We start from the raw sequence: 23,425 nt of genomic DNA on the forward strand, positions 1-23,425 counted from the left end.
CTACATCTGGTGAGTCAGGCTAATTAAAAGGAAAGGTCTCACACTGTTTACCTCACATAACGATGATGATGATGTTTCTGACACATTTGAAAATCAAAAAAACAAATCCAAGTTTTCACATTACAGAGCAGTAATTGAGGCCTGTTCTTGATATTACTTTAATTTGCCCTAAATCCAACGATTGCATAATTAATGATAGTTGACAGTTTTAGTGATGGAGAATGGAGGTGATCAGGGACCTGTAGTATTTAAGCAACGTTCTGGATTGTGGTGTAAGTAAGTCACACTTTGCTCATTGTTTATTAGAGCTACCAACCAATTAACATATGAGAGACAGAAAGCTGTTGGGCAAATCTATTTGTGTGGGAACCCATTTCTAGATCAAACAAATCCAAAAAATACACAACATATCTGCCTGTAAGCCATCTGTTTTATCCACCAATCATGTTTCCCTTTGCTTCACCATGTCAACATTTTCTTTCAAGTTTCAGTGATTTGCCACCCTCCTCCTCCTCCTCAACAACAAAAACACACACACACACACACTCCAGCCCTTATTTCCTCTGATCTGCCATCCGTCGCTGGGTCTCCCCTCCTCTGTCCTGCCCCTCCTTTTCCTTACACTCTCTCTCAGCCTGTATCTCCCTCCTTCCACAGTTGTCCTCACATATTAGGTTCCCCCGTCCTAAGAAGCAGAATTAGCCTCTGGAATCTTGTGCACTTGTTTCCTTCACTCCCGGGAAGGAGGCGACGGCATGAAGGGGAAACACAGAGGAAATACAGAGAGACGCAGAGAGAGATTACAAGCAATCTGAGAGAAGGTGGATACAGAGAGATAAAGGAAGATGAAGAAGGTGAACGTCAAGATGCTTGCTGTTTGATGCAGCTACACTGTGGGCATGCGGCTGCCTGCACCGAGTGTTTCCCTCTCCACTCTCCAGCTGACTGGTGCGAGTCCTGCACTCATGTCGCTGAGTGCTACTTTGTTTATCTCTCCACAATAGCGTAACAATTTATTTATTCAACTCAGAGAGGAGACTGTATCTTTATGTTACTTTATGCTGGCTGACACACTTACCTCTGGACTCTCTACTGGACAAAGGATCACTTTGAGCATCGTGAAGAACAGAGGCGGTCGATGTGGGGCTCAGGTAAGTTCATAACTGATTACTGAGCAATGCAAAACCTCCTACAACTCTTGAGTTTTCTTCCTTTGATCACCCTAAAAAGAAGTGAGAAGCTGGATAAGCCGGGATCCCCTCATTAATGCAATATTCGGAGCAGAAATAAAGAGCGAGTGACAGTGTTACACAAAGCTTTGAAGGAGTCTCCCTTTGATGAAAGTTAGGACAGTGTCCTGCTAACATCAGCACTCAGTGTCAGACAAGACTTTGCATTCAGACCTGGTCTGACCCCCCAACCTTTCACATACATCACTGGCATGACGCAGGGAAGAGATGACAGAAGGAGGCAAGGGGAGAGAAAAGAAGAGACATTCTTGACCAAATTGTTCCTCGATCAGCATCACAGTAGGAGATAAGAGTTTGAGTCCATTCATCAAGTCTCAGACGCTGCCAAAAAAAAAAATCAATGAAACTGCATTACAAGTAACACATTTTACAAGACATGCAGTTGGATGAAATGTCAGAAATTACAGAGAGATTCGTGGCAAACTTCAACTGATTGCAAAGCATCAGCTTGATAAAACAAAATGTTGCGGTTTTTAAATTTTTATTACTTTTAAGGTTCTAAACCTCCGTCTGATCATATACTGAAACGTATCTCAACCTAAAACAAAGGAGCAGGCAAGCAAGAAAGTTATTTTAATTTTGCAAGAGGATCCATCAAACAGCATGCATAGGTCATCAGTGCTTTTCATAAGACATTACATTTCTGCTTACAGACGTAACTTATGTGGAAACCTGCTTTTAGGAAGAGATCCACTTATATTAGATTTTCCTTAAACCACACTCTGTTGACATGGAGGTATGAAACTCACATACAGATACTCATATACTGGGGGTTTGATTGTAACTCCAGTCTCTGGTTTGTTTATTTATTTGGATCCCCATAAGCTCCCATCATGGGGGTCTTCCTGGGGTCCCCTGATGTGGCTCAAAGCTCTGAAAAAAGTTATTCAGTGGCCCTTGAATTATTATTATTGATTTGTTTATTTGTCAAACTACCTTTTCCAAGCTCAGAATAACTTTCATCTCAACTATTGTGTTTTGTGTGTTACATAGGTGATAAACTAAGATATGCATACTACACAAACAGTATACATTACAGTAAAATACAACAGCTCATTGTTTTAAAAATGGTGTGTTTGGGTTCTCCGTCAAAGGACATGTAATGTACAGTATATGCGCTGGAGTAGTATACTTTATGTATGTACTATACAGAGACATGTTTAGTCCAGTGTGTGCGTATGCATGTGTGTGTTTATTTACAGTGTATGTTGGTCATTCCTCGTCTTCATTCCAGCAACACCTATTTTAACCTTGGACTGCAATAAATAACCTGAACTGCCCTCACTCTGTCACAGAGTAGAAGCACGCTATGTGTCACCTTACATCAAATAGATTCACAACCAGTTTGAATTGTATGAAACTTTGCTTGAGCTCCAAACAGCTGAGGTGTTTGGAGACAGTAGAACCAGTACAATCAATTTTTAAAAAACAACAACAACAAACTTATGCGTGCAAGTGAGAAATATCCAGAAAGCGACAGAGAACTTCAGTGTGATATAAGTTGCTTTCATGTCTTCGTCGTCATTCATCTGCCACTATAACCTGTAAGTGTCTGACTTAACACATGCTTTAGGCCATTTCATTGGTGTTACACATCAAATGAAGACTTCATTAAACATTGGCAGGACTCCTCAGGACTCACCGTTAACGATTGAGGCTAAAATTAGAATTTAACAAGCCTGTCGACACAGTTATGGCCTCCTGGGGCGGTATGAAGGAATGATAGGATGGTAGAGGTCACATGCACATATTCACACACACGCATACATACAGTGTACTACTAATTATCCTGCATGCTGCCAATATTTACCCAGTAAACCCTGTTTCAAGGTTTAACCACTAATTCTATACATTTTGGGAATAAGTTCAAAGGGTTATTCAAATTTTATTTTTAAACAAAATTAAATGTGTGTTAGATAATCTTAGACCATAGTCTCAAGCCGCGATTATGAAGTGCCTGATAAACAAGCCACAATGTAGCTAGAAAACAGAAATCTAGCTGAAGATTTCCATTTTAACAACAAACACAAAAAAGATGAGTGTATTTGCATCCAAAGTTCAAAGATCTTTTGTCAAGTATTATTTCCAAGGTCAAAAATTAACTTTCATGCAAAACCTGCATTGTTGATAATGCTATGCTAACATAAATTTAAAAAACAAGCAAGCAAAAAGTGCACATTTTGTAATAATTATTGTGCTTACATAATCCAAAGTATAAAAACCAATACATCAATGAATCATTCTACACAAGGCTGTTTATCTAAAAACTAATTCACCTAATTTAACTGCAAATAAGAATCCACTAAGTTCCTGCTTGTAGTTTGTTTTTAATTTACAGATTTGTACTATAACACATATACGTTTAACACTTTCTCAACTGTGTTTTCCAGTGTAACAGAGGCAGGTCACTGTTGATCACTAGTGAAAAAATTCAAAAATCTAAAAAAATCTCAAATCTTGTTTTCAGTAAGCAGAAAGTACAGAAGTAGATGCAACGCTTTCAGGTCTTTGGTCATGAATTCAAGTTTTACTTGGTGATGCTATTAAATAAGAATCATCATGCCAGTGGAGGGAAGAACAGGGGATCATCACAGTCAGGTCGATACATCATCTGGACACCATAAATACATGTGGAAAATGTCATGGCAATCCATCTTGTAGTTGAGTTATTCTTGGATTAGAGATTTGTGAATCAATTTTACATTTCTACTGCATTGAAATAGTGTTGAAAACATATCAATTTGGATTGGGCTATACTTAAAATTACTGTATATGAACAACTCACTTGGTAAACCTGAGAAAAACCCCATGGTTGAATATAATCATACAGTATTGTCCTCCTATTCTAACCTTGACACTGTTACTGCTCTGGTTTAAAGGCATGACATTTGCTCTTGCATGTATTTGAATGATAAAAGCTTTTTCTTTTGGCGCCATATTTAACCCTGTTCAGGACTGTCATGTTGCCATACGTAGAAGGTCGTTTGGGGTCCATTGGACCCCAAGAAAGAATATGTGCAAAATATTTGTTGGTATTCATTATAGACTTTTATACTATGTTAAATATATTTTCTGATAAGTTGATGTATTTTTGATTCCAAATGCATGACAAATGTCCCTCTTTTTATATTTAAGCAAAAATCTTCAAAAATAAACAAACAATACCTGTCACCTAAACCAAATGGCTTGGGGTCCAAAAGACCCCAAAAGTCCTGAATAGGGTTAAGTGTCCTGTATAATCCTCATCAATCCTGCAGTAACATCTTTTAACCCTAATATTTTTTCTTTTTTTTCACGAGTAAACAACTTAAAGTCGTCCCCCAAGGACATATACACACACACACACACACGGACACACACATTTGGTGGATAGTTTGTCACATGAGCCCAGCGGTCCGGTTTCATTTTCCCGTGGTGACATCCATTAAAGTCATGCTGTGTCTGACCCTCCACCCTCAGACAGCTACATTAGCACCTGGCTCATCGGCCACAACAATACACCTGCCTGCATTATTCAGGCCGACTCTACTAATGAGGAAACCTTATCACACACACCCACAAGCCCTGTCCTGGGTTCACACAAGCTTAAACACACACAGGCTGACACACCGTATTATTTGATTTACTTTTTGTATTTATTCTTGTTTGGGCTGTTAAATTATGTAGAAATGGATCACTTCATGTTGCCTAAAGCCGCAGGTCATGTGACAGGCTGATTCTGTGGGAAAGTGTTTGATGAAGCCTTATATCTATTAGCACAGTGCTCCACTTTGAATGCGTTATTCTGGTAAACGTTGGTACCGACGTGCGTGCAGTGAGCTTATTATTTGAGCTCATTCAGCACTCTCTCCCTCTGCCTGTCAAACAGTTGTCAGCATCCTCCTTCATCCTGCTGTTTCACCATATCTTCCACATTTCCTCACCTTACACTTTCATCCCTGAGTCAGTCTGCATTAACCTCAATCCCTCCTCCCCTGCCCACAACGCTTCACCGAGTCTCTCAAGCTGTCAGTCTCCTCTGCACCTCTGTGTCTGCCTTTCTTTTTTGTTCTCTTCGTACAGTTGTCTGTAATGGCAACAGCACTGTGAGCTGGGTCAGCGTTTTTCAAAATGATATTTGTGCAAACACCAAACACGCCAGAGACAGGTACAGAGGGACACCAGAGAAAACATCCACATGGCAGAGCAGGGATCAATGTACCCAAGACATATTTCAGATCATGTCGATGAGAAGAACGAGGCGGAGTATAGAGTGAGACGAGGAGAGACAAGGGAGGAGAAAAAAAATCGTCAATAGTAAACAGCAGAGAAAGGGTGACAGAGAGAAAGGGAGAGCAGAATCGACAGCAGCATTATCACTCTGCCTCCTGATTCAAACACCCCAAGAAAACGCTTGACTCTGGCTGCTCTCATTGGCCGAGCCTCCAGCCAATCACAGCGCAGGAATGCAAGGTGCCTTTAGGTTATACCCAACCCCAAAATATGAGAGAGAGACAGAGAGAGGGGGGAGAGAGAGGCATGCTGTAGTGCAGAGGTTCCTCCTGTGAGGCAAGCCTCCATCTCTCTGGTGTTCCTCCAGCTGGAGTGAATATATAACAGTGAATAAATTACAGGCTTCATTGCAGTAGATTGAGTGCATGTTGTGTTGCAGTCAGGGCTGCTGTGGTTCTCTTCTGGCAACAGCTGGCTGAGCCGAGCGCCGAGATCTGAAGGAGCATTCTGGGTGGACGAGGTGGAACGGAGCAAGACAAAAGATAAAGTGTAGGGACGCAAAGTGAAGGTTGTGATGTTGGATGTCTTTTCCACATTGAGTTCTGAGAACCAGAGAGGTGGGTGCTTCAGATTCGATTCGCCCCAGTAGCTGATCGAGGAGTCGAGCAGGAAGATAACGTGGGAAAGACAAGTGGAAGGATACAGGATGATCTTGGGTAAGACAGCATTAGAAGGCTTTTCACCGTCCTTTCTCTCATTGATCTGATTGATTTTGCTTTTTACAATTACAGTCCTCTTCTATCGAGGTGATCACTCATGTTTGACAGAAACTTTTGTCTGCATGTGCAGCTGCCTCCAACTTATGTGTATCTGTTTGCTTTAGTATGCATGATCAAAGGGTTGCCCTCTGTGGAAAATCTGTAGGATGGTGAGAGCAAAGCTTGCTTTGTTCCAGTTCATATGGTGTTCCTGAGAGAATTTCACTCTCACAATCCTCACAACCATTTGTATTTGAGATTCTGTCTCAGCTCAGTAGGAAATAAGTATGCATAGGGATGATATTCAGAAAGAAGACAAGAGTAAAAACAATGTCAACATTGCGTAGTGGATTCTACCTCAGTAATCCAAACAGAGGGACGAAAGGACGCATATAAAGAAGATTAACTGCCTTTTTTTTTTTTTTTTTTGCTGTTGAAAGGTCTAATCAGTGTTACACCCTGACACTCATCCCACTCAGTTATTCAGGCATTTTAGGAAATTTGCCAGATGTCTAAGAAAATATGGCCAGAAGAGGTCTATTTCATTTTAAGTACTTTAACCTGACCCTCAGTCAAGTCACTTCTTCATTAGAGGCTAACTTCAGTGCATTATATGATCAGTCATCTCAGTTTCTGCGCTCACCACAGACAGGATGCAGCACTCCATGTCATCCATCAGCACAATCCCCTGCTTCACCAACAAGCTTCATTTTCAAGCAGAAACAAGAAATCAGACACCTCTCACTTTTCCCAGTCAGTGTCTATTTGTTGATTTTGTTCAAGGTCTACAAAATGCTTCACGAGCCCATTTCTTTCTTTTTTTAAATTTTTATTTTTACCAACCAGTCTGTGTTCCTGCAGCCAGTGTTCATACATAGCTCCAGCACATTGCATCTGCTCAAAAGAGACAATGTCTGACTCATATGCACATCTAGCTTTAATTGCAATTTTATTTATTTGTTTATGAGTAAAAAAAAGCATGGAAAGAGCAGCCAAAATACACAAGAGGTCAAAAAGCAATATAATTATGCAGCGGACCTTCAATAAAAGCTTAAACACATTCAAAAGCTCTGTTAGTTAGAATATAACAAAATGAAATGATGCAACAAAATTCACTTTGTCTTGACTTCAGGGGACACAGAGATCACAATCTTGATGTATTTATATGCAAATTAGGGTTTTAATTATGTGTTGTAAAAAGCATTGTGTATTCAGTTTAATTATACTGATGTTGAGTCTTCTGTAGGATATCACAGTGGCTGTTCAATGAGTGTATTTCATAAAAAAAATACAAAAGAGCACAAATAATGCCCCATGCTGCATTTTCATTCTGTTAGTTTTTATCTGTGTGATGCCGTTATACACAGTGGACTTGAAGCATAACTATATTATTTTTAGTTTCAGCATCTTGTTAGTTCACCAATATAAAGCATACTTCCAGTCTTACAGTAAATTTGATTAACCACAGTGACCTTGTTCAGTGGATGTGTTCGCTGACTAAATATTTGGCTACTTTATTTTTGTTTGCTTGCTCTTTCCCCTGCTTGAGTCGTCCTGTGATCTGAGTGTGAGCTTGAGCTTGTGGTAATCCTTTTCCCGGTGCAGAAGCTTTAACTCTGCGTGCATTAGACACTAAACACACTGACACATGATCACAACAACATGGGCTGGTGGGATTTTATAAACTGTATTAGTTTCCTTTTAGATCGAGAAGTAGATCCCGATACCAAAATAGCGTCCATGAAAGGCGATGACAGCGTCAGTGTAGACCAGAAAAGATGGAGGGATGAACACAGAAAGTCTCTCCTCCTCTTATTTCCCTCCTCCCTTGCCCCTTCATCCATCATCACCATCTAAATACAGGTTTTATATGCTTTAATGAAAGGAAACATGCAAACATGTCGACATGAACAGCAGTCGAGGCTGAGAGAAGAGTGCTAAAGCTGCCTCCTCTCCCTCAATGCAGAGCAGTGTGGAACACAGTTTAGTATCTCTTGTGTGATTTTTATGATGAATATTTCAGACCCAAGAGGTTTTTATTTATTTAAAAGTGAGCCGAGCTTCCTCCAGTCTGATGCAAAGACCTCACTCAGCACTATATGAAAGTTCATTGCTTGCATCACTGTTCACTCAACCACTGGCACGCACACACTTATATACACAGGGTATGTGCATGTGTGTCTCTGTGTATATTCAGCCATCACATGTACAAAAAACACAAAGTCCCCACACATTAATGTCCCTCCAAAAGAAAAACAGGTGCATGTTGTCCCTGATAAACAACATGACCTTTAAATCGAGGCGATGCAATGAAGGATGAAAAGTATTGACATTTAAAATGGAGAAATGTGACTGTCACTCTGTATGTTTGACAATCTCACACACATTTCATGCGTCTGCGGAACTTGAAACTATTGCAAAGCCATGAATGGAAAGCAGAGGAGAGGAGGTCAAATAACAGATGGATTTTACAGTATATTTACGGTATATACTGTATACCACATATAGACTGTCCTCATGAGAAAAAGCAAAAAAAACAACCAAAGTTTATCTTGCAAGAATCTCAAGCATCTGTGTTTATCAACTCTCCAACCCTACTAGAAATTACATTTTCAAACAACTATTGTTTTCTAAATTACATTTTCGTGGTAACCTAACAACTGGTTGGATTAGATTCAGAGGCAAAAATATTGTTGTAAGCAAATCACGAGCTATTTGTTTACCAAAGCCTCCTCAGGAGGAGCACATGTGCGACTAACAAGAGAGCATTACCTTGCATTGACCACGGCTAGGTTTGCAGCAGACAGTAGACACTTTGGAATGACAGAATGGTCCCTACCACTATATGAGCAAACTAGTTTACATTACCGTTGGAGTGAAGCCATATTAGATCTTTCCGATTTGGCCTCCTGGAGGCTACGTCTCCGAGACGACGAATTTAATCTTTCTAGCATGTGATTGGCTAAAAGCGAAGAAGCTATCTGAAGGCTCATGTTATGTACTGCCAGAGAAATGATCAGTATGCTGATAGCAGTAAATTATCAGGGATGTCAGTCCATATGTCAAACATGGGCAAAAATGTAGTCTTTTAGATGGCTTACAGACCTTTTCTCTATTTGCCTGCCCTGCACAGCACATATAACAAGAATTTGTACATGCCAACGCATTTTGTATAACACATTCTGCAGTCAGGTTGTTTGTGGGTATAAATATAAAATAGGCAGATATAGCACATTGCTAGCATTAAGAAATTACTTTGTATGGAGGAGACACAGCAGCATAGGAAACAGATCTACAGAGTTTCAGGTGTCATAGTCTGACTCACTAGATGTAGACCTCGAGTATAAGCCTGCAATTTCCTCCACACATTTTTTCGCAGCTCTCTTTTCCTCTTCTGCGATCCACATGTTACTGTTTTTAAAACAACCTCAAAGCAGCAACCTACCACAATGACAACTTTAAGTTTTGCCAGAGATTTGGAACATGCTAGAAATGAGCCCTGCCTTTTTTTTTCAGTGAATTAGCCATTTTAATGACAGTGCTAGTCTTGTTTCATGCAAATGTTTCCCCATAACAAATCTCCTGTCACTAATTTGAAGGGACACTGTCGCTGCATCCTGGCCTTAGCACCACCCAAGATGATTGCATTTGGTTTAAAGAAAACAAACAAGCCAGAGCGTTTTTACCTCTGTAGCAGATTGATAAGGTGGTGCAGCCAGACCAATCTGCAGCGGAGAATTGGCTATACAAGGCTACAGGTGAATTACAGTGTGGGTTTAAAGGGAGACACCAGCACTGAAGTAACCATTAACATGCTGTATTTGGTCATGAATTTATTTTGAAAAAATGTTCGTGTGGTCTTATAAGATACTGTTTTCTCAATATTTAAAATAAATAGTAAAAAAAAATAGGCCCCAAAGTTTAGATGTTGGAACCAAACCTACGCCCTTGGATGATGTTCCAACCTGACAGAAATGGGTCATTGGACACAAAACTGTAGTGTTTCATAGTGAAAGACAGCAACATTTTAGGTGCTTTGTGATGTAGCAGCAAAAATGCTTGTCACCACTCTTTTTGCTTGCTGAGTCTGAAGACATGTCATGTAGGGTTGAACCCTGTTTACACACCTGTAAATATTACAAAGTGAAAGAGGCGTGTTGGTGGGTCTGTGAGGCTGTTGGTCACTGGAGCCTACTTTCTGCAACCTATGATCAAGATGTAAAAATGAAAGGCTATGATTGATCAGAGGTCAGCGATAAACTGTCATTCATTATGTCATAAACTAACCACCTGATTAAAAAAGAGAAAAGGATGTTGTATAGTCTGACCCTGGAATCAACCAAGTAGCTTTCTTGCATAGACCTATTTAAAACTGAAACCCTTGTGGTGACAGGTCAGACAGTGCTCATATTAATGATTTTATAGAACATTCCTAAAGCATTTCATGGTTTTGAAATGGCTTGGAAGGTTTTTTGTCCTGTCGATGTGGGTGTCAGATCCAAGAAGCTCATGTGTTATTTTGGAAGGCGATGTCCGATTTGTCATTTAGTTTGGAGGTCTTGTTGACCATAATTATAAAAGTAGAAGGTCTTAAAACATACAGCATAAAACAGTTACGTCTGTCATTTACTGGTTTCAAGGATGCCAAAAGTGGCAAGAGGGCACACATGGCAAGCATAGAGTCCCTTTGTTGTTTGTTGTTTATTGTCCTGAAGTTATGTAGACCACAGCTGAACCACTCGAGTGACTCTAACCCTGGATAACCTTCACGTGTTTCTTCTAGACCATGCTATAGCATAAAACCACACTTTGCCCTTCAGATTCCAATCACTTCCCAAAATACAGCCTGTAATTTCTGTGTCTGCGGAATACAACTATATGCTATATGTAATTCAGCTGCATAATCCTATTTTAGTTCTTTTTCAACTTGTCTATATATTGAAGATTAGGTTTTAATTGCCTGTGTGTGTTCTCTGTTGTATAAAATGATGATGCATTTGGTTGCTGTTCGTCTGATGCTATTGTGTTCATGAGCGTTCATTGTTTTGAACATGTGTTTGCTTTTGTGTACCTTTGTGTGCCCTGTGTACTTTACACTCTCAGGTTTCTGTGAGTCCGTATCTACAGTAGCGTGTTACTCCACCTCCCAGCAGGTGTGTAAATGGTTTGAAAGAAAGAATAATAATGTGGTGCAGAGCAGCCGGTCATGTTGACACGGTGGATCTCTTAATGGCCCTCACTGTGCTGTGCTTGACTTTGTGCTGAAGAGCCCACTGTTTGCCTCAAACTGTGCAACATCATGTCTACAATATAATGAAAGAAAGTTGGCAGCCGGATTCAGGATGTTCCAGCATCTCCCTAAAGAGCTGGAGCCTGAGAGGAGCTACAGAGGAGGCAGATGTTCACAAGCCTCTTTAAGAGACAAAACTCTTCAGGATGCAGCACAGTTAGGAGTCACACAACTACACAAGATTTAAAAGATGAATTACATCAATACGACTGTGTTTCATATATATTATATTGCTATGTTGCACGTCATCTTTTCTGCCTACCATTCTTTCAGTAGCTTAAAGGCAAATTCTAGTATTTGTCAACATGGACAATGAGCGTCATATTTTTGTCTATTGCAACCTTTTTTTTTTTTTTTTTTAAATCTTGTCGACGTTGCTTTAGGAATTTAGGAAACTTGAACAAAAGCAAAAATGCTGTTGACTGGTGAAAGGGGAATTGATTATACTTTCATACAAATGTGCAAATGGACAGCTGTAGACTGCATGGAAGGATAGTCGTTATTATACTACTTTTTTATTACATGAACAGCGTATCGTGTCTGTGTATTCACACTGCTGCTCAGCATGCGCACTATTGCTCTTGTAGTGGAGTCACTATGTGGATTCTGATTTTGGGCTATGCACAGACATCCATAGAAGGATCTGCACAAACTACTGTAAACTTAGGGAGATGATGAAATGTCACGCTGACCCCAGCAGAAGGAGACACAGGAAGCATAATGCTGGCCTTAGCCTTGTACAGCTTCTCTAAGCTTAACAGAAGGGTGTTTTTAGACAAAACACCAAGGAAAACTTAGACATGCTCATGATTGTTATTTTATTCTAATTTTATTCTATTCTAATTCTAAATATAAAGCTAATTAGAAAAAAGCAAATAACCATGAATAGTAGGTCTGTACCCGAATCGGAATTTTGTCAATCGGTCAGACATAGCTGTTCACTACAATGATTTAAATGTGGGTTTTTTTGTTGTTGTTGTTGTTGGGCTACTGTAAGAATTTGTAAGAATAATGAGCAGACGTGTGTGTTATTCGGATTCATGGATTGCCATTGTCTTGGCCAACTCTGCAGTGAGAGGAAGATAGAGAGAGACACCATCACAGCATTGCATAAACCTTTATTTCCTTCCTTTTAGGGTATTAACACGACACCAGACATTTGGTTCTCATGAAAGTTGTGCATATGTAGATACTTTTAGGAAAAACCTACATCACACACAGGTTACCTACAAGGCCATGTTCCTTAAAGGGAAACGCTTAGTGTGTAACAGGAATGTAACTGTACTCTCAGGTTTCTGCTTCTCCCATCAGTTAACTTACAAGCGTAGCACATGTTGTTATATGAATAAACACATTTTTGAATTGAAGAATCTGACTGAAGTCAGTGATCTTCAACTAATGCTTCAAAGCATCAGCTTTGGGCAGCCCTGGTGAATGCCTTAGAAGTTTCTCTACTTTTGGAATTGCATCTGGACTTTTAATACGTGTCCTAAATTAAACGACAAAAACTGCTGTTTGTTGGGCCCCATTAGAATGACACAGAAACATTTTGTAGTTCGATGGTCCTTGGATTGATTTTCTACTTAGTTACGGTTAACAACCGTTGACATCATGGTTCTAATAATAAACACTGGGTTACAGTTTTGTGATGATTGTTGTAAGAGTTTAAAGAAAAGGTCTTGGAAAGGGAAGGAAGCAGGAGTCTCCCCTGTTAAAAGTCAGACTCCATAATGACCTTAACTTCTCCTTTCCATTAGAAACACAAGGTGGAAAAACAGAGACGGATGCTGGAAATCCACCTCACACAGAAATATTACTTTTTTTGGTTTCTACTGACACTGTGGCAAAACGTGTGTGGAAACATTTCCAGGTCCTTAGCTATTAATTTGCTGAAGCATCTTTCTGTAAGCAGGAAATCAACTTGGGCTTGTGTCATATGATGCCAACCCAGAGAAGTCCGTGTATTAAAGGTGGTGCGCTCTGACTCACAATTGAACTGACAGCAGTTATGCTAAAAACACGACATGGCATGTAGTGAACCCACGAGGAGAGCTGCAAAATAACACAAAATTATTCATGCATGTACGACATTTTGCATGTGACAGCCAAAGGTTAACCCTTTGAAGCAGCGTGTTGAGATCCAGCTGCATGGAGTGTAACAGCCTTCTTCAGTTAACAGATGGCCTCGATTCTGTACATTAACCTGCAGGTTAACGTGGCTCTTTACCTCCTCTGGTCACCTTGGACTCACCTCAAAACATGCGGCTCCCCACCCCCCCACCTCCGATGCTTTCCTTCTCCCCACTCCTCGGCCAGACCTCTTTTCCTCGCTCAATCGAGTCGATCCACTCAACCCACGGTCATTACTTCTTACCAAGCTCCTCTTCGCTTATCATCTGCAGTTCCTTGCTAATCAGGGTCTTTTTTTAGCCTCTTCATGATGTTTCGGATTCAGACACCACGGAAAGACAGACGGAATTTTTCATGAGAAATTGTTCGCAGGGAAAAAAAAGTCCAAACAAAGCAATGTCCTACTGTAGCATTACATAATGATTTTAATTTTAATGAGAGCAGCGCAAAATCTGTAGGGGAAAACAAAAGTCTTCATTAATTACAAATACTGCATGAAATCACAGCGTGGAGCTGCAGAAGGACTTGCTAATCTCAAGAGCACTGCATAAAACACACACACACACACACACACACACACACACGTTTCCAGAGAAAGAGGACTTCTGAGAGTTCTCTGGGAGGCGGCATTTAAGCCTGGCCACTGGGGCGCAAAGCATCTATCATTAAAACAAAGTGCAGACTGAAATCAAATGTGTTCTCCTTCAGCAGCACTCGGCTCCCCTCTTCACTGTGTCCTCCCCTCACTGTACAGATCTCACACAGACCAACACAACATTAATCAGCATTGAGCCTATAAGTTACTCTTTTTCGAGCATCATTCATTCAGACTACAAAGGTTTGTGTGTGGTGTGTGGTGTGTGTGTGTGTGTACTGTCGTCTGTCCCCCCGCTTAGGTTGAAATAGCTGCCTTTGACTTGAGGGTAAGCTGAGCTGCAGTAAATTGGATTTCATGCTCAGTCCTTCACAGTAGCAGTATGCGACACTAAGACAGAGCCATCTTCCCCCTGCAATCACGACAAAGTTAGCACCGTGGCTCTCTAAAGGTTAGAGCTTCCAAACACACTTGAGTTACATTTGCACCACACAGGGGAGAGCTGTCGCAACAAATAATTTCGGAGCGATTTTGCTAGTTATAATGTCAACTCTGCCAAAAATGTGGCAACTAACAGCTCAGCGTTCCTGCCACAAAACTATCACAAATCATCAACATGCTAACGGTGTCACCTGCCACTAAAATGTTGGATCACCTCTTTATCACACTGCTTTGGGGAGAGACAAAGCAAAATGCTGCGTGGATCCAGTGGTTTGCTGCTTAACAGACGCGCTGCCGCCACAGAGTTGCCTCTCTCTGCTGCAGTGACAGCGAGCCCGTTTTTTGTCAGGGGAGGCTGTCTAATCCACCACAGACGCTCATTTCGGAGTGCACAGCAGGCCATTTAGATGCAGATGTGACGCGGCTGGCATCGTGTGCCCAGCCAGTCCTCTCAAGTGAGGAACTGACGGGCCTGGAACGAAAGGTGGCCACAGTTTTTTCTTTCTTTCTTTTTATTTTTTTATCATTATTTCTGTCCGTCTTTGGTGGGACCCTGCAGTGTTTCTGCCTCTCATCAGATTTCATTCTGTTAGACAGCATGTCACACAGTCTCCTGTCCCCTTCCCTCCTCGTTCCATCATGGAGCACAAAGATGGAGGCGGGCAGGGAATACAGAGAGGCTCCTGCGACGTCACTGACATTGACATTACCTCTATGATCATTAAACCCAAATTGGCTAAATGAATTGCCAATTTGAGAGGCCTTAGTCACAGCATATTGGTGCGTGAACGCCTGTGTGTGCACATGGCGGGGTTTGTGAATTCTAGTGTGACGATAAGATTTTGTCTTCAGGTTTTTCTTTTTTTTTTTTTCTGTTTTCCCCCTGCGTCTCTTCATTTCTGTCCAACTACCTCTCTCTCACAATCTACACAAAAATTCAATAAGCTATTACACAGGCATTGATCTTGTTCTCACCCAAACATTTGCATTAGAAAAAAAGGCAGTAAGCTGACAGCGCTGTCTGTTCATTTTAGCGAAGAGAAGTAGCTGTAGATAGTGAGGCCTGGATTTATGGAGTTTGGCGGCTCTTTAACACTTTAACGCTCCTCAGAATGTGTCCAATCAATGCACTCCCTCCCTGCGTGGCTGCTGTAGAAGAGTCGTGGCGTTCACTTATCTGATGTCATTGTAAATCACTCAGGAGGAGGGGAGGTCAGGGAGGATGCTGCTACACTCACACCACAAAGAGTCGCTGTGAGATGGTGCAGAATACGACACTGAAAACAATGTGAGGAAACTTTAAATACATCGCTCTGCTGTGGGTGTCTGTGCTGTAAATAGAGATTTAGAATAAAGGACATGCTTTGACCTTTAAATTGTAATGTAGCGTAAAATGAGCTGCGGTTTTACCAGAAGCGCGTCAGGAATATAGTTCACTAACCACGGAGGAAACACAATGATGATACCTCTAAACCGGTCCACACAGCAGAGACTTTATTGTCTCACTACACGCTTTGTTACCCAAATCTTTAATTGCATCTAAGACACTTTTCCAGTCATTTTATTTTCACATTTAATGAAACTAACTAGAATCCACAGAATGTGACTGGTAACCTTGAATTTCAGGAAGGTTAAAGGATGATATTGTTAATAATCTGTATTTTACTTATTGTCAGCAAATCCAAATAAAAGACTGCAATCAAAAATGAATTGATTGCAATACTTATTATTTGTGTGGTGTCCTAGCTGTTGTCCAAAAACCATAAAAATACATAAATTAGCATGTTGCATTGGATTCTTTTTATATGACAAACTGCAGCTTCATTTGTGTCATTTGCACAAACACCGTCCTGCTTTAGTTTGACCCAGGACGTAGTATGTCCAATGCAGTATGGCAGAAATACCAGGATGTCCTACTACATCTGGTCTCATTTAGCAATATGCAAGCTAACATGTTTTTCTTCCCATTCTGACACACAATTCTATGCGTATCAGAGGATATGTTACATATGTCATGGTGTTTCGTGCCATAAATAACCTTGAGCTGCAGAGAGACAGCAAAGACAAAGGACAGCACATACACATATAACGCCGCCTTCCAGTTGCATCCTTTTTATTTTAACGTCAAATTTTGTGGTGCGTGCTGCAGCAGATACAATATAGGAGCTAAAGGGTTCAAATTGAAGATGCAGTGTCAAGACGAAGTAGTGTGCATACAGCGTGCAAAAGTATGCACTTTAACCCTATTCAGGACATGTTGCCATACGTAGAGGGTCTTTTGGGTTCTATTGGACCCCAAGAAAGAATATGTGCAAAATATTTGTTGGTATTCATTATAGGCTTTGATACTATGTTGAATACATTTTCTGATAAGTTGACATATTTGGTTCCAAATGTATGACAAATGTCTCTCTTTTTATATTACAAAAAAAATCTTCAAAAATAAACAAACAATACCTGTCACCTAAACCAAAAAGCTAGGTGTCAAAGAGACCCCAAAGTCCTTAATAGGATGAAGGGCAACTGTAATACACATCCATCCATTATCTATATACCGCTTAATCCTCATTAGGGTCATGGGGGGGCTGGAGTCTATCCCAGCTGACTTAGGGTGAAGGCAGGGGACACCCTGGACAGGTTACCAGTCCATCGCAGGGCCACACTTAGAGACAGACAACCAAGCACACTCACATTCACACCTATGGACAATTTAGAATCACCGATTAACCTCAACATGTTTTTGGACTGTGGGAGGACCCAGAGAACCCGGAGAGAACCCACGCTGCACGGGGAGAACATGCAAACTCCGAAAGATCCCGGTGCCCCCACCGGGACGCAAATCGGCAACCTTCTTGCTGTGAGGCAACAGTGCTACCAACTGTGCCACCTTGCAGCCCACTGTAATACACACTTAAAGTAAAATTTAAAAGTATACAAATGTGAATGTGGATGTTACTTTGACATGTACCACCCACCTAAACATCGTTACAGACCAAATACACAGCGGCCTTCACAGGCAAGACGATGCACCCTGTCACACGACAAAAAACTGTTCAGGGACAACATGAACACCACAAAGGGTCCAAGGTGTTGACCTGACCTCCAACCTCCTTAGATCGCAATATAATCAAAACAACTCCGACCCCTTAAGGCTCAACCCTACAACCCGTATGACCCAAAAGATTTGCGGTGAACCTTCTGGTGCCAGACACCACAGGACACCCACAGAGGTTCTGTTCATGGACTGATGAGTCAGCTGTTCTGGTGGCTAAACAGTATTAGAGGGGTAGTTTTAATGTTGTGGCGAATCAGTGTAGATCAGAGACACGAGATCTGATCACAAGTGGACACTCAAGACACATTCTGACGCCAGGTGTGAGCTGACGTATTTAGAGTCATCCAGTTGCTATCGGATCGCCCAAGACGCATGTTAATGTCAGGTGTGAACAGGACCTAAGATGTGTTAGTACTGCAGGTTTCTCACCCGACACAAACCCTGCTGTGGTTGGTGGAGAGAGGCGATAACGGCCATCATGTGAGCCGGGGGATTCGTGGCATGTCTGAAGGTCATTTTAACTGCGACCTCCAGCTTTATATCTTATTTCTTTCCCTACCGTCTGAGCACCACCCTTCTTATGTTGCACATGCAAAAGTATCCACACACAAATGACAATATCTACAGCTGAGCTTCAGCTGCCACAGCCTCCCAAGGACTGAAACAGTCGTTAGAGGAATGCCAGAAGGAGAGACTTTCCCCTCCATCTATTTCTGATCTTGACAGCACATTCTTTACGTCTCCCCTGCCATCAGTGAAAGGAGCCTCCTCTGCTGTTACCAAAATAGCCTTTTCTTTCCCTCGTTTTGACAAGTGACCAGTTTTCTTTTCAAATCTAACAAAACTGTTAAGTAGTCACCACAAAGCGGCAGCAATGGAGGATGACGACTGCATATAATCTTAGGAAAAAAGATTATACAAATTCTCTCTGCATAGCCAGATTGGGCCTGAGGCATCCTGCTGGTTTTACGCTAAAGAGAAGAATAACTACAGGAAGCAGACGTGGAATGGAGGGAGCAAAACAGAAAGAGGATGATGATGAGGATGAACAAAATAGCAAGAGATGGTGTTGCTTGGAGTGAGGGGAAGCACAGATGAGGGATACAGAGGCAGGCAGACAGAATGAGGAACCATGAAATGGGAATTGAAAAGTGTGTTTGGTGAGAGAGAGACAGAGGGAGAACTGGAGAAAAGACGGATATCTGCAGCAGCCCAGCTTTGAGGCTTTAGGAACTTAGCCCTCCTGCCCATCACAGAAGATTCCTCAAGTGCAGGCATTCACTGCCGCTGAGCCACTACTGAGAGAAAAGTGAGAAAGAAAAGCAGAGAGTGGAGAGGTGTGGTGCTCAACACTGGAAATGACACAGGGCGAGAGTTTGGATTTAGAAAAGGTGGGTGGTTGGGGACTTTGGTAAACAGTTAAAGAAAAAAACAAGTGACTTACGGAAGTAGCTGTTCTTATATGTCGCTTACATTTTAAAGAAATTGTTTTGATATTTTGGGAAATATGCTTATTGCTGAGTATTGGATACGAAGATTATGGTTTTTGTACAGATGAAATAAAAAAGATCAAATGTGTTAATTAGTGAGCTGGCAATCAGATTATATTTTGCATTTTGGTTACCTCTTTACAGACTTGCTGGCTGTAGCTTCACATTTATTCACATTATCAGTGTCTGTGTGTATTTCCCAAAAGGTCAAACTATTCCTTTACAAAAATCTATCATTATTGTCTTGTAACTGGCATATGGGATTTTCAGTCTCTGCACTAGTCCCAGTAACACTTAATCAAATGTATTATTTTAGGGTTTTTCTTGTTCTTCTAATTTCCTCTAATTTCTAATTTGTGCATCTACCACAGGAAGTGTAAACCGACCAGGGCCGGTCCCTGCCTTCCTCAGGAGCCCGCCTGTCATCCCACCCCCGCTGGACATGAAGCCCTTCCTCCAGTTCCCTCTGGAGTCGCCTCACCCGGCCAGCATCGGCCTCTTCCACAACTTCAATACGGTGAGCGCTCACAGACACGTCTGCATGACTACATGTGTTCACACACGGTGTCTGCCTCCTGTTAAGTGAAACAAAACGATAACAAATCCCAGAGTTGGTATTCAGTTGTGGCTTTGGAGCGTTGCCTCATGAACGAAGACAAGTGATAAAGTGAAAGGGATTTATGCGGCATAATCCAAAATGATTAGGTGACAGCTGTTTGCTTTTTATTCAGCACACTGAGTTTCAGCATAATTGAGAAAATGCCCAGGCGAGTGGTTTACTGCAATAAAATGAGTTACAGCTAATCAATTGTATAAGAGGCACAGGCTGTGTTCCCTATAGTCAGCATTTTCTGTGGCTCCTTCTCATTTCTAGATTGGGTTTCATGTGAAGGTCAGCGGGAGGCACATGCACCACACACACACAAACACACACACATACACACACACACACACACATTATCAGTCAGCTCATCTGCATGCGCTCAGGCAGAATGACCCTTCCGCAAGTTTATGATTCATGGAGGACATTGCGTTTGGCCACTAATGGCACAGCACCTTAATTCAAATCACTCTCTGTCTGCAAAGCAAAAATTCACGCAAGTCTACAGTGCTGCTGTCAGCTGGTGCTGGGAGCCATGTGGTCATTATTTAAAACGGGACCACTGCTCTCGGCTTCGTCTTAGGAGGCTGCAGGAACTGAAAGGACACAGAGAAGGGCAAACTGACAACAACACCTGATTACTGTGATTATTGTTTCAAGCACAGTTATAATCCTGTTAGCAGACTAACTTTTCCGTGCAGTCTGCTGCACCAGGTTCACAGGCAGTTTCCAAATCCTTAACAATATCCAGAGTACACAGCAGTTCCCATCTTCTAGCACTGAGACATAAGCTGCACAGTAATACAATGTGGAGGAAGAGGGGACTGTTTAATATATGTTTATGTTTAAACTATTAGTAATAGGCCAGTTTACATATTTCTCAGATTAATCTAAGGCAGTTTCACAAAATTTGGATGACTTACTTTAAGTTGAATATAATAGCCACCCCACACCCTTAAATAAATGCAATATAAACATTTCATAAAAGTAAAATAATTTCCAATCACCAAATTAGATGTTCTGCCTTAATTTTGCACAAGAGTATAGTTACATGTTTAAAAACACATAGCAACTTATGCTTATACATATCCGACAATGGCAAACACACATTTATTTAGCATTTTTGTTTTAAAAACTTCTGTAATTATACAATATATATTTAATTCAACAAAAAATTCTTCGTAAAATTACAAAGCAGAAAGTACATTTTCTCAAATATGCATTTTTATATTCATTCAAAGTTAGTTTTTTAGGACAATTTTACATTAGACAGTTCATTGTAGTCTGTTTTTGTAATTTTATTGATGTTTTTGGGCATTACAAAAATATGAGAAAAAAATCCTTAAAATCACAAAAAACTATTTCACTCTTTATGTTTCCTTAGTAATTATCTGCAATGCCTGTGCATAACTGTGTTAAAACAACCCCTATAAAAAAAAAAGCTATTTCATAATGTAACCATTAAAAAAATGCTGCTTCCTAAGGTGGCGCAGTTGGTAGCACTGTTGCCTCGTAGCAAGAAGGTCGCCGGTTCGTGGGGGCACCGGAATCTTTCTGCGTGGAGCTTGCATGTACTCCATGCAACATGGGTTCTCTCCGGGTTCTCCGGCTTCCTCCCACACAGTCCAAAAACATGTTGAGGTTAATTGGTGATTCTAAATTGTCCGTAGGTGTGAATGTGAGTGTGCTTGGTTGTCTGTCTCTAAGTGTAGCCCTGTGATAGACTGGTGACCTGTCCAGGGTGTCCCCTGCCTTCACCCTGAGTCGCCTGGGATAGACTCCAGCCCCCCACGACCCTAGTGAGGATTAAGCAGTATATAGATAATGGATGGATGGATGCTTCCTAATGTTAAAATATTAATTTATGTAGAATAAATAAAAAATGTGTTGTACATAAATAGTCATGCGCTAAACACCTCTATAGAACAAATAAATGTAGATGTCTGTTAGTTAAATCTAATTCCAAGGTCTTTCTTGTAAAACAGGCAAGGCAGAGAGTGATCCTCTGGCACGCTGTAGATTTGTAAAACTCCAGAGGAGGAAAGACAATTTTTTACGCAAAGACTGAAGGTTAGTGTAGATATTATTGGAGGGGAAAATCACCTTAAAGTTAGAATTGTTACGACACCAATCCCATTTCTTTTGTACAACTCATGACAGTAATTGCCAGGTAATCTATTTGTGTTTGGTAAATGACTCTTTCATATCAGCATCCGTCTTTCAAATTGAGTACAGATGCACAACAGGAACCACAGGAAACAAGGCAGTGCCCAGTTCTGTATGTACTGCACACAATGCAGAAAACAACACTTGTTGAGGAGTGCCATATTTTGTCTCATGTCATGATTCAGTCTGACATCATGTTCTTATTAACTGTTTATATCACACATGTGACTGATGTATTTGCACTAAAGCTAAACCTGTGCTACCTGTTGTTGGGAGCAGTTGTACTGTTTGTCATGTTTGTTGAAGCAATATACTTATTTAAGAGTTGATATCTCTCAAAGCTGATCAGTATTGCTGCATTGATCGTTTTGCCTCATCAGTCAGAAAAACTGATGAACTTGAATCAAAAACTTTAGAAATGTGTCAGTCAGAAGTCAGTCATGTAGCCAACTATGTTTTTCAGTCTACTGTATTAAAATAGTGTAACACCAAGAATGCTCAAACAGAAACTCAGCAACCAAATGGTTATCTTTTCGGACTTTTCTGACTGTCTGACTTTTCTGGAAAGAAAAAAAAAAAAATCTAATTTCTACTATTTTGGTTTAAAGGGGGTTAAATTTAGTCAGTTGTTCACAAAATGCTTTTGAATTATTCACCTACTGCAAATTCTCCACCACTGAGTTAATCTGCATTGGCTTTAAAGAACAGTGATCAGATAGTGTGACCAGCATACAGACATTCCTTTGACCAGTGGCTATAAAAGTCCACCTTAAAATGCAGCTTTATTTAAATGACATGATGTCACAGACGATAAGAAAAAGATGAGAACGGGCTGTTGGCATGTTGAATGTTGGCATATCAGCTAGTGCTGTACCCGAATACTTCAATGTCCAAACCCATTTGTCACCTCAGAAATCATTTCAGACAGGCAATTTGCCACATGACCGCAGACCAAGTGTCACCACCTGAGCCCAGGATCATTACATCTGTCTCGCCCATTTGCAAAATCGTTTGTAATCAGCGACAGAGACTGCTGATGAAGTTGTTGGTCTGCACAACCAGATAATATCTATGGAAACTATGAGGGAAGCTGGTTTGCAATGTCGTTGCCCTCAGCAATGCCTTGATCTGGTGGCAGAAAGGTGACGAAACAGCTTCAGTGGGCAAGCACTGTGGCAATATGGAGGATAGCCCTTTTCACTGATGATTCTTGTTTTTTAGCAGTACAAGGAAACGCTATGTAGATGGAGAGTGACCTGTAGAAGTGGAAGAGCGAATATCGAGAGCCATGGAAACATCAAGTAATGGCAACGAGTGAATTTGTCGCCATCACTTGATGTTTTGACGAGAAAACGCAGATCTTTGTATCATCAGAAATTGCGCTGTTCTTCCACTGTAGCAGCTGACAACGTTTCAGTCCTATGATGGCCTGCAGAC

At 41.0% G+C, this 23,425-nt stretch overlaps 1 protein-coding gene across 3 annotated transcripts in view; it reads left to right on the forward strand.

Moving 5' to 3' along the window:
• Positions 1-790: 790 nt before the first annotated feature.
• Positions 791-23,425, forward strand: part of LOC103376609 (zinc finger protein 385A-like) — a 36,931-nt gene continuing 14,296 nt past the window's right edge. For 2 of the 3 annotated variants that reach the window (XR_521328.1, XM_008307036.1), the window contains exons 1-2: positions 791-1,151; positions 19,593-19,738. Coding sequence is in view for 2 of the 3 variants with exons in the window: in XM_008307036.1 (XP_008305258.1) it covers positions 1,139-1,151; positions 19,593-19,738 (159 nt within the window). In the remaining variant the exon portion in view is untranslated. Of the gene's footprint in view, positions 1,152-5,885; positions 6,179-19,592; positions 19,739-23,425 lie in introns of those variants that run through there. The other variant, XM_008307037.1, reaches the window with a different exon arrangement.

Source organism: Stegastes partitus, unplaced genomic scaffold (genome assembly GCF_000690725.1).
Source record: "Stegastes partitus isolate 25-593 unplaced genomic scaffold, Stegastes_partitus-1.0.2 Scaffold51, whole genome shotgun sequence".
Lineage (NCBI taxonomy): Eukaryota > Metazoa > Chordata > Actinopteri > Pomacentridae > Stegastes > Stegastes partitus.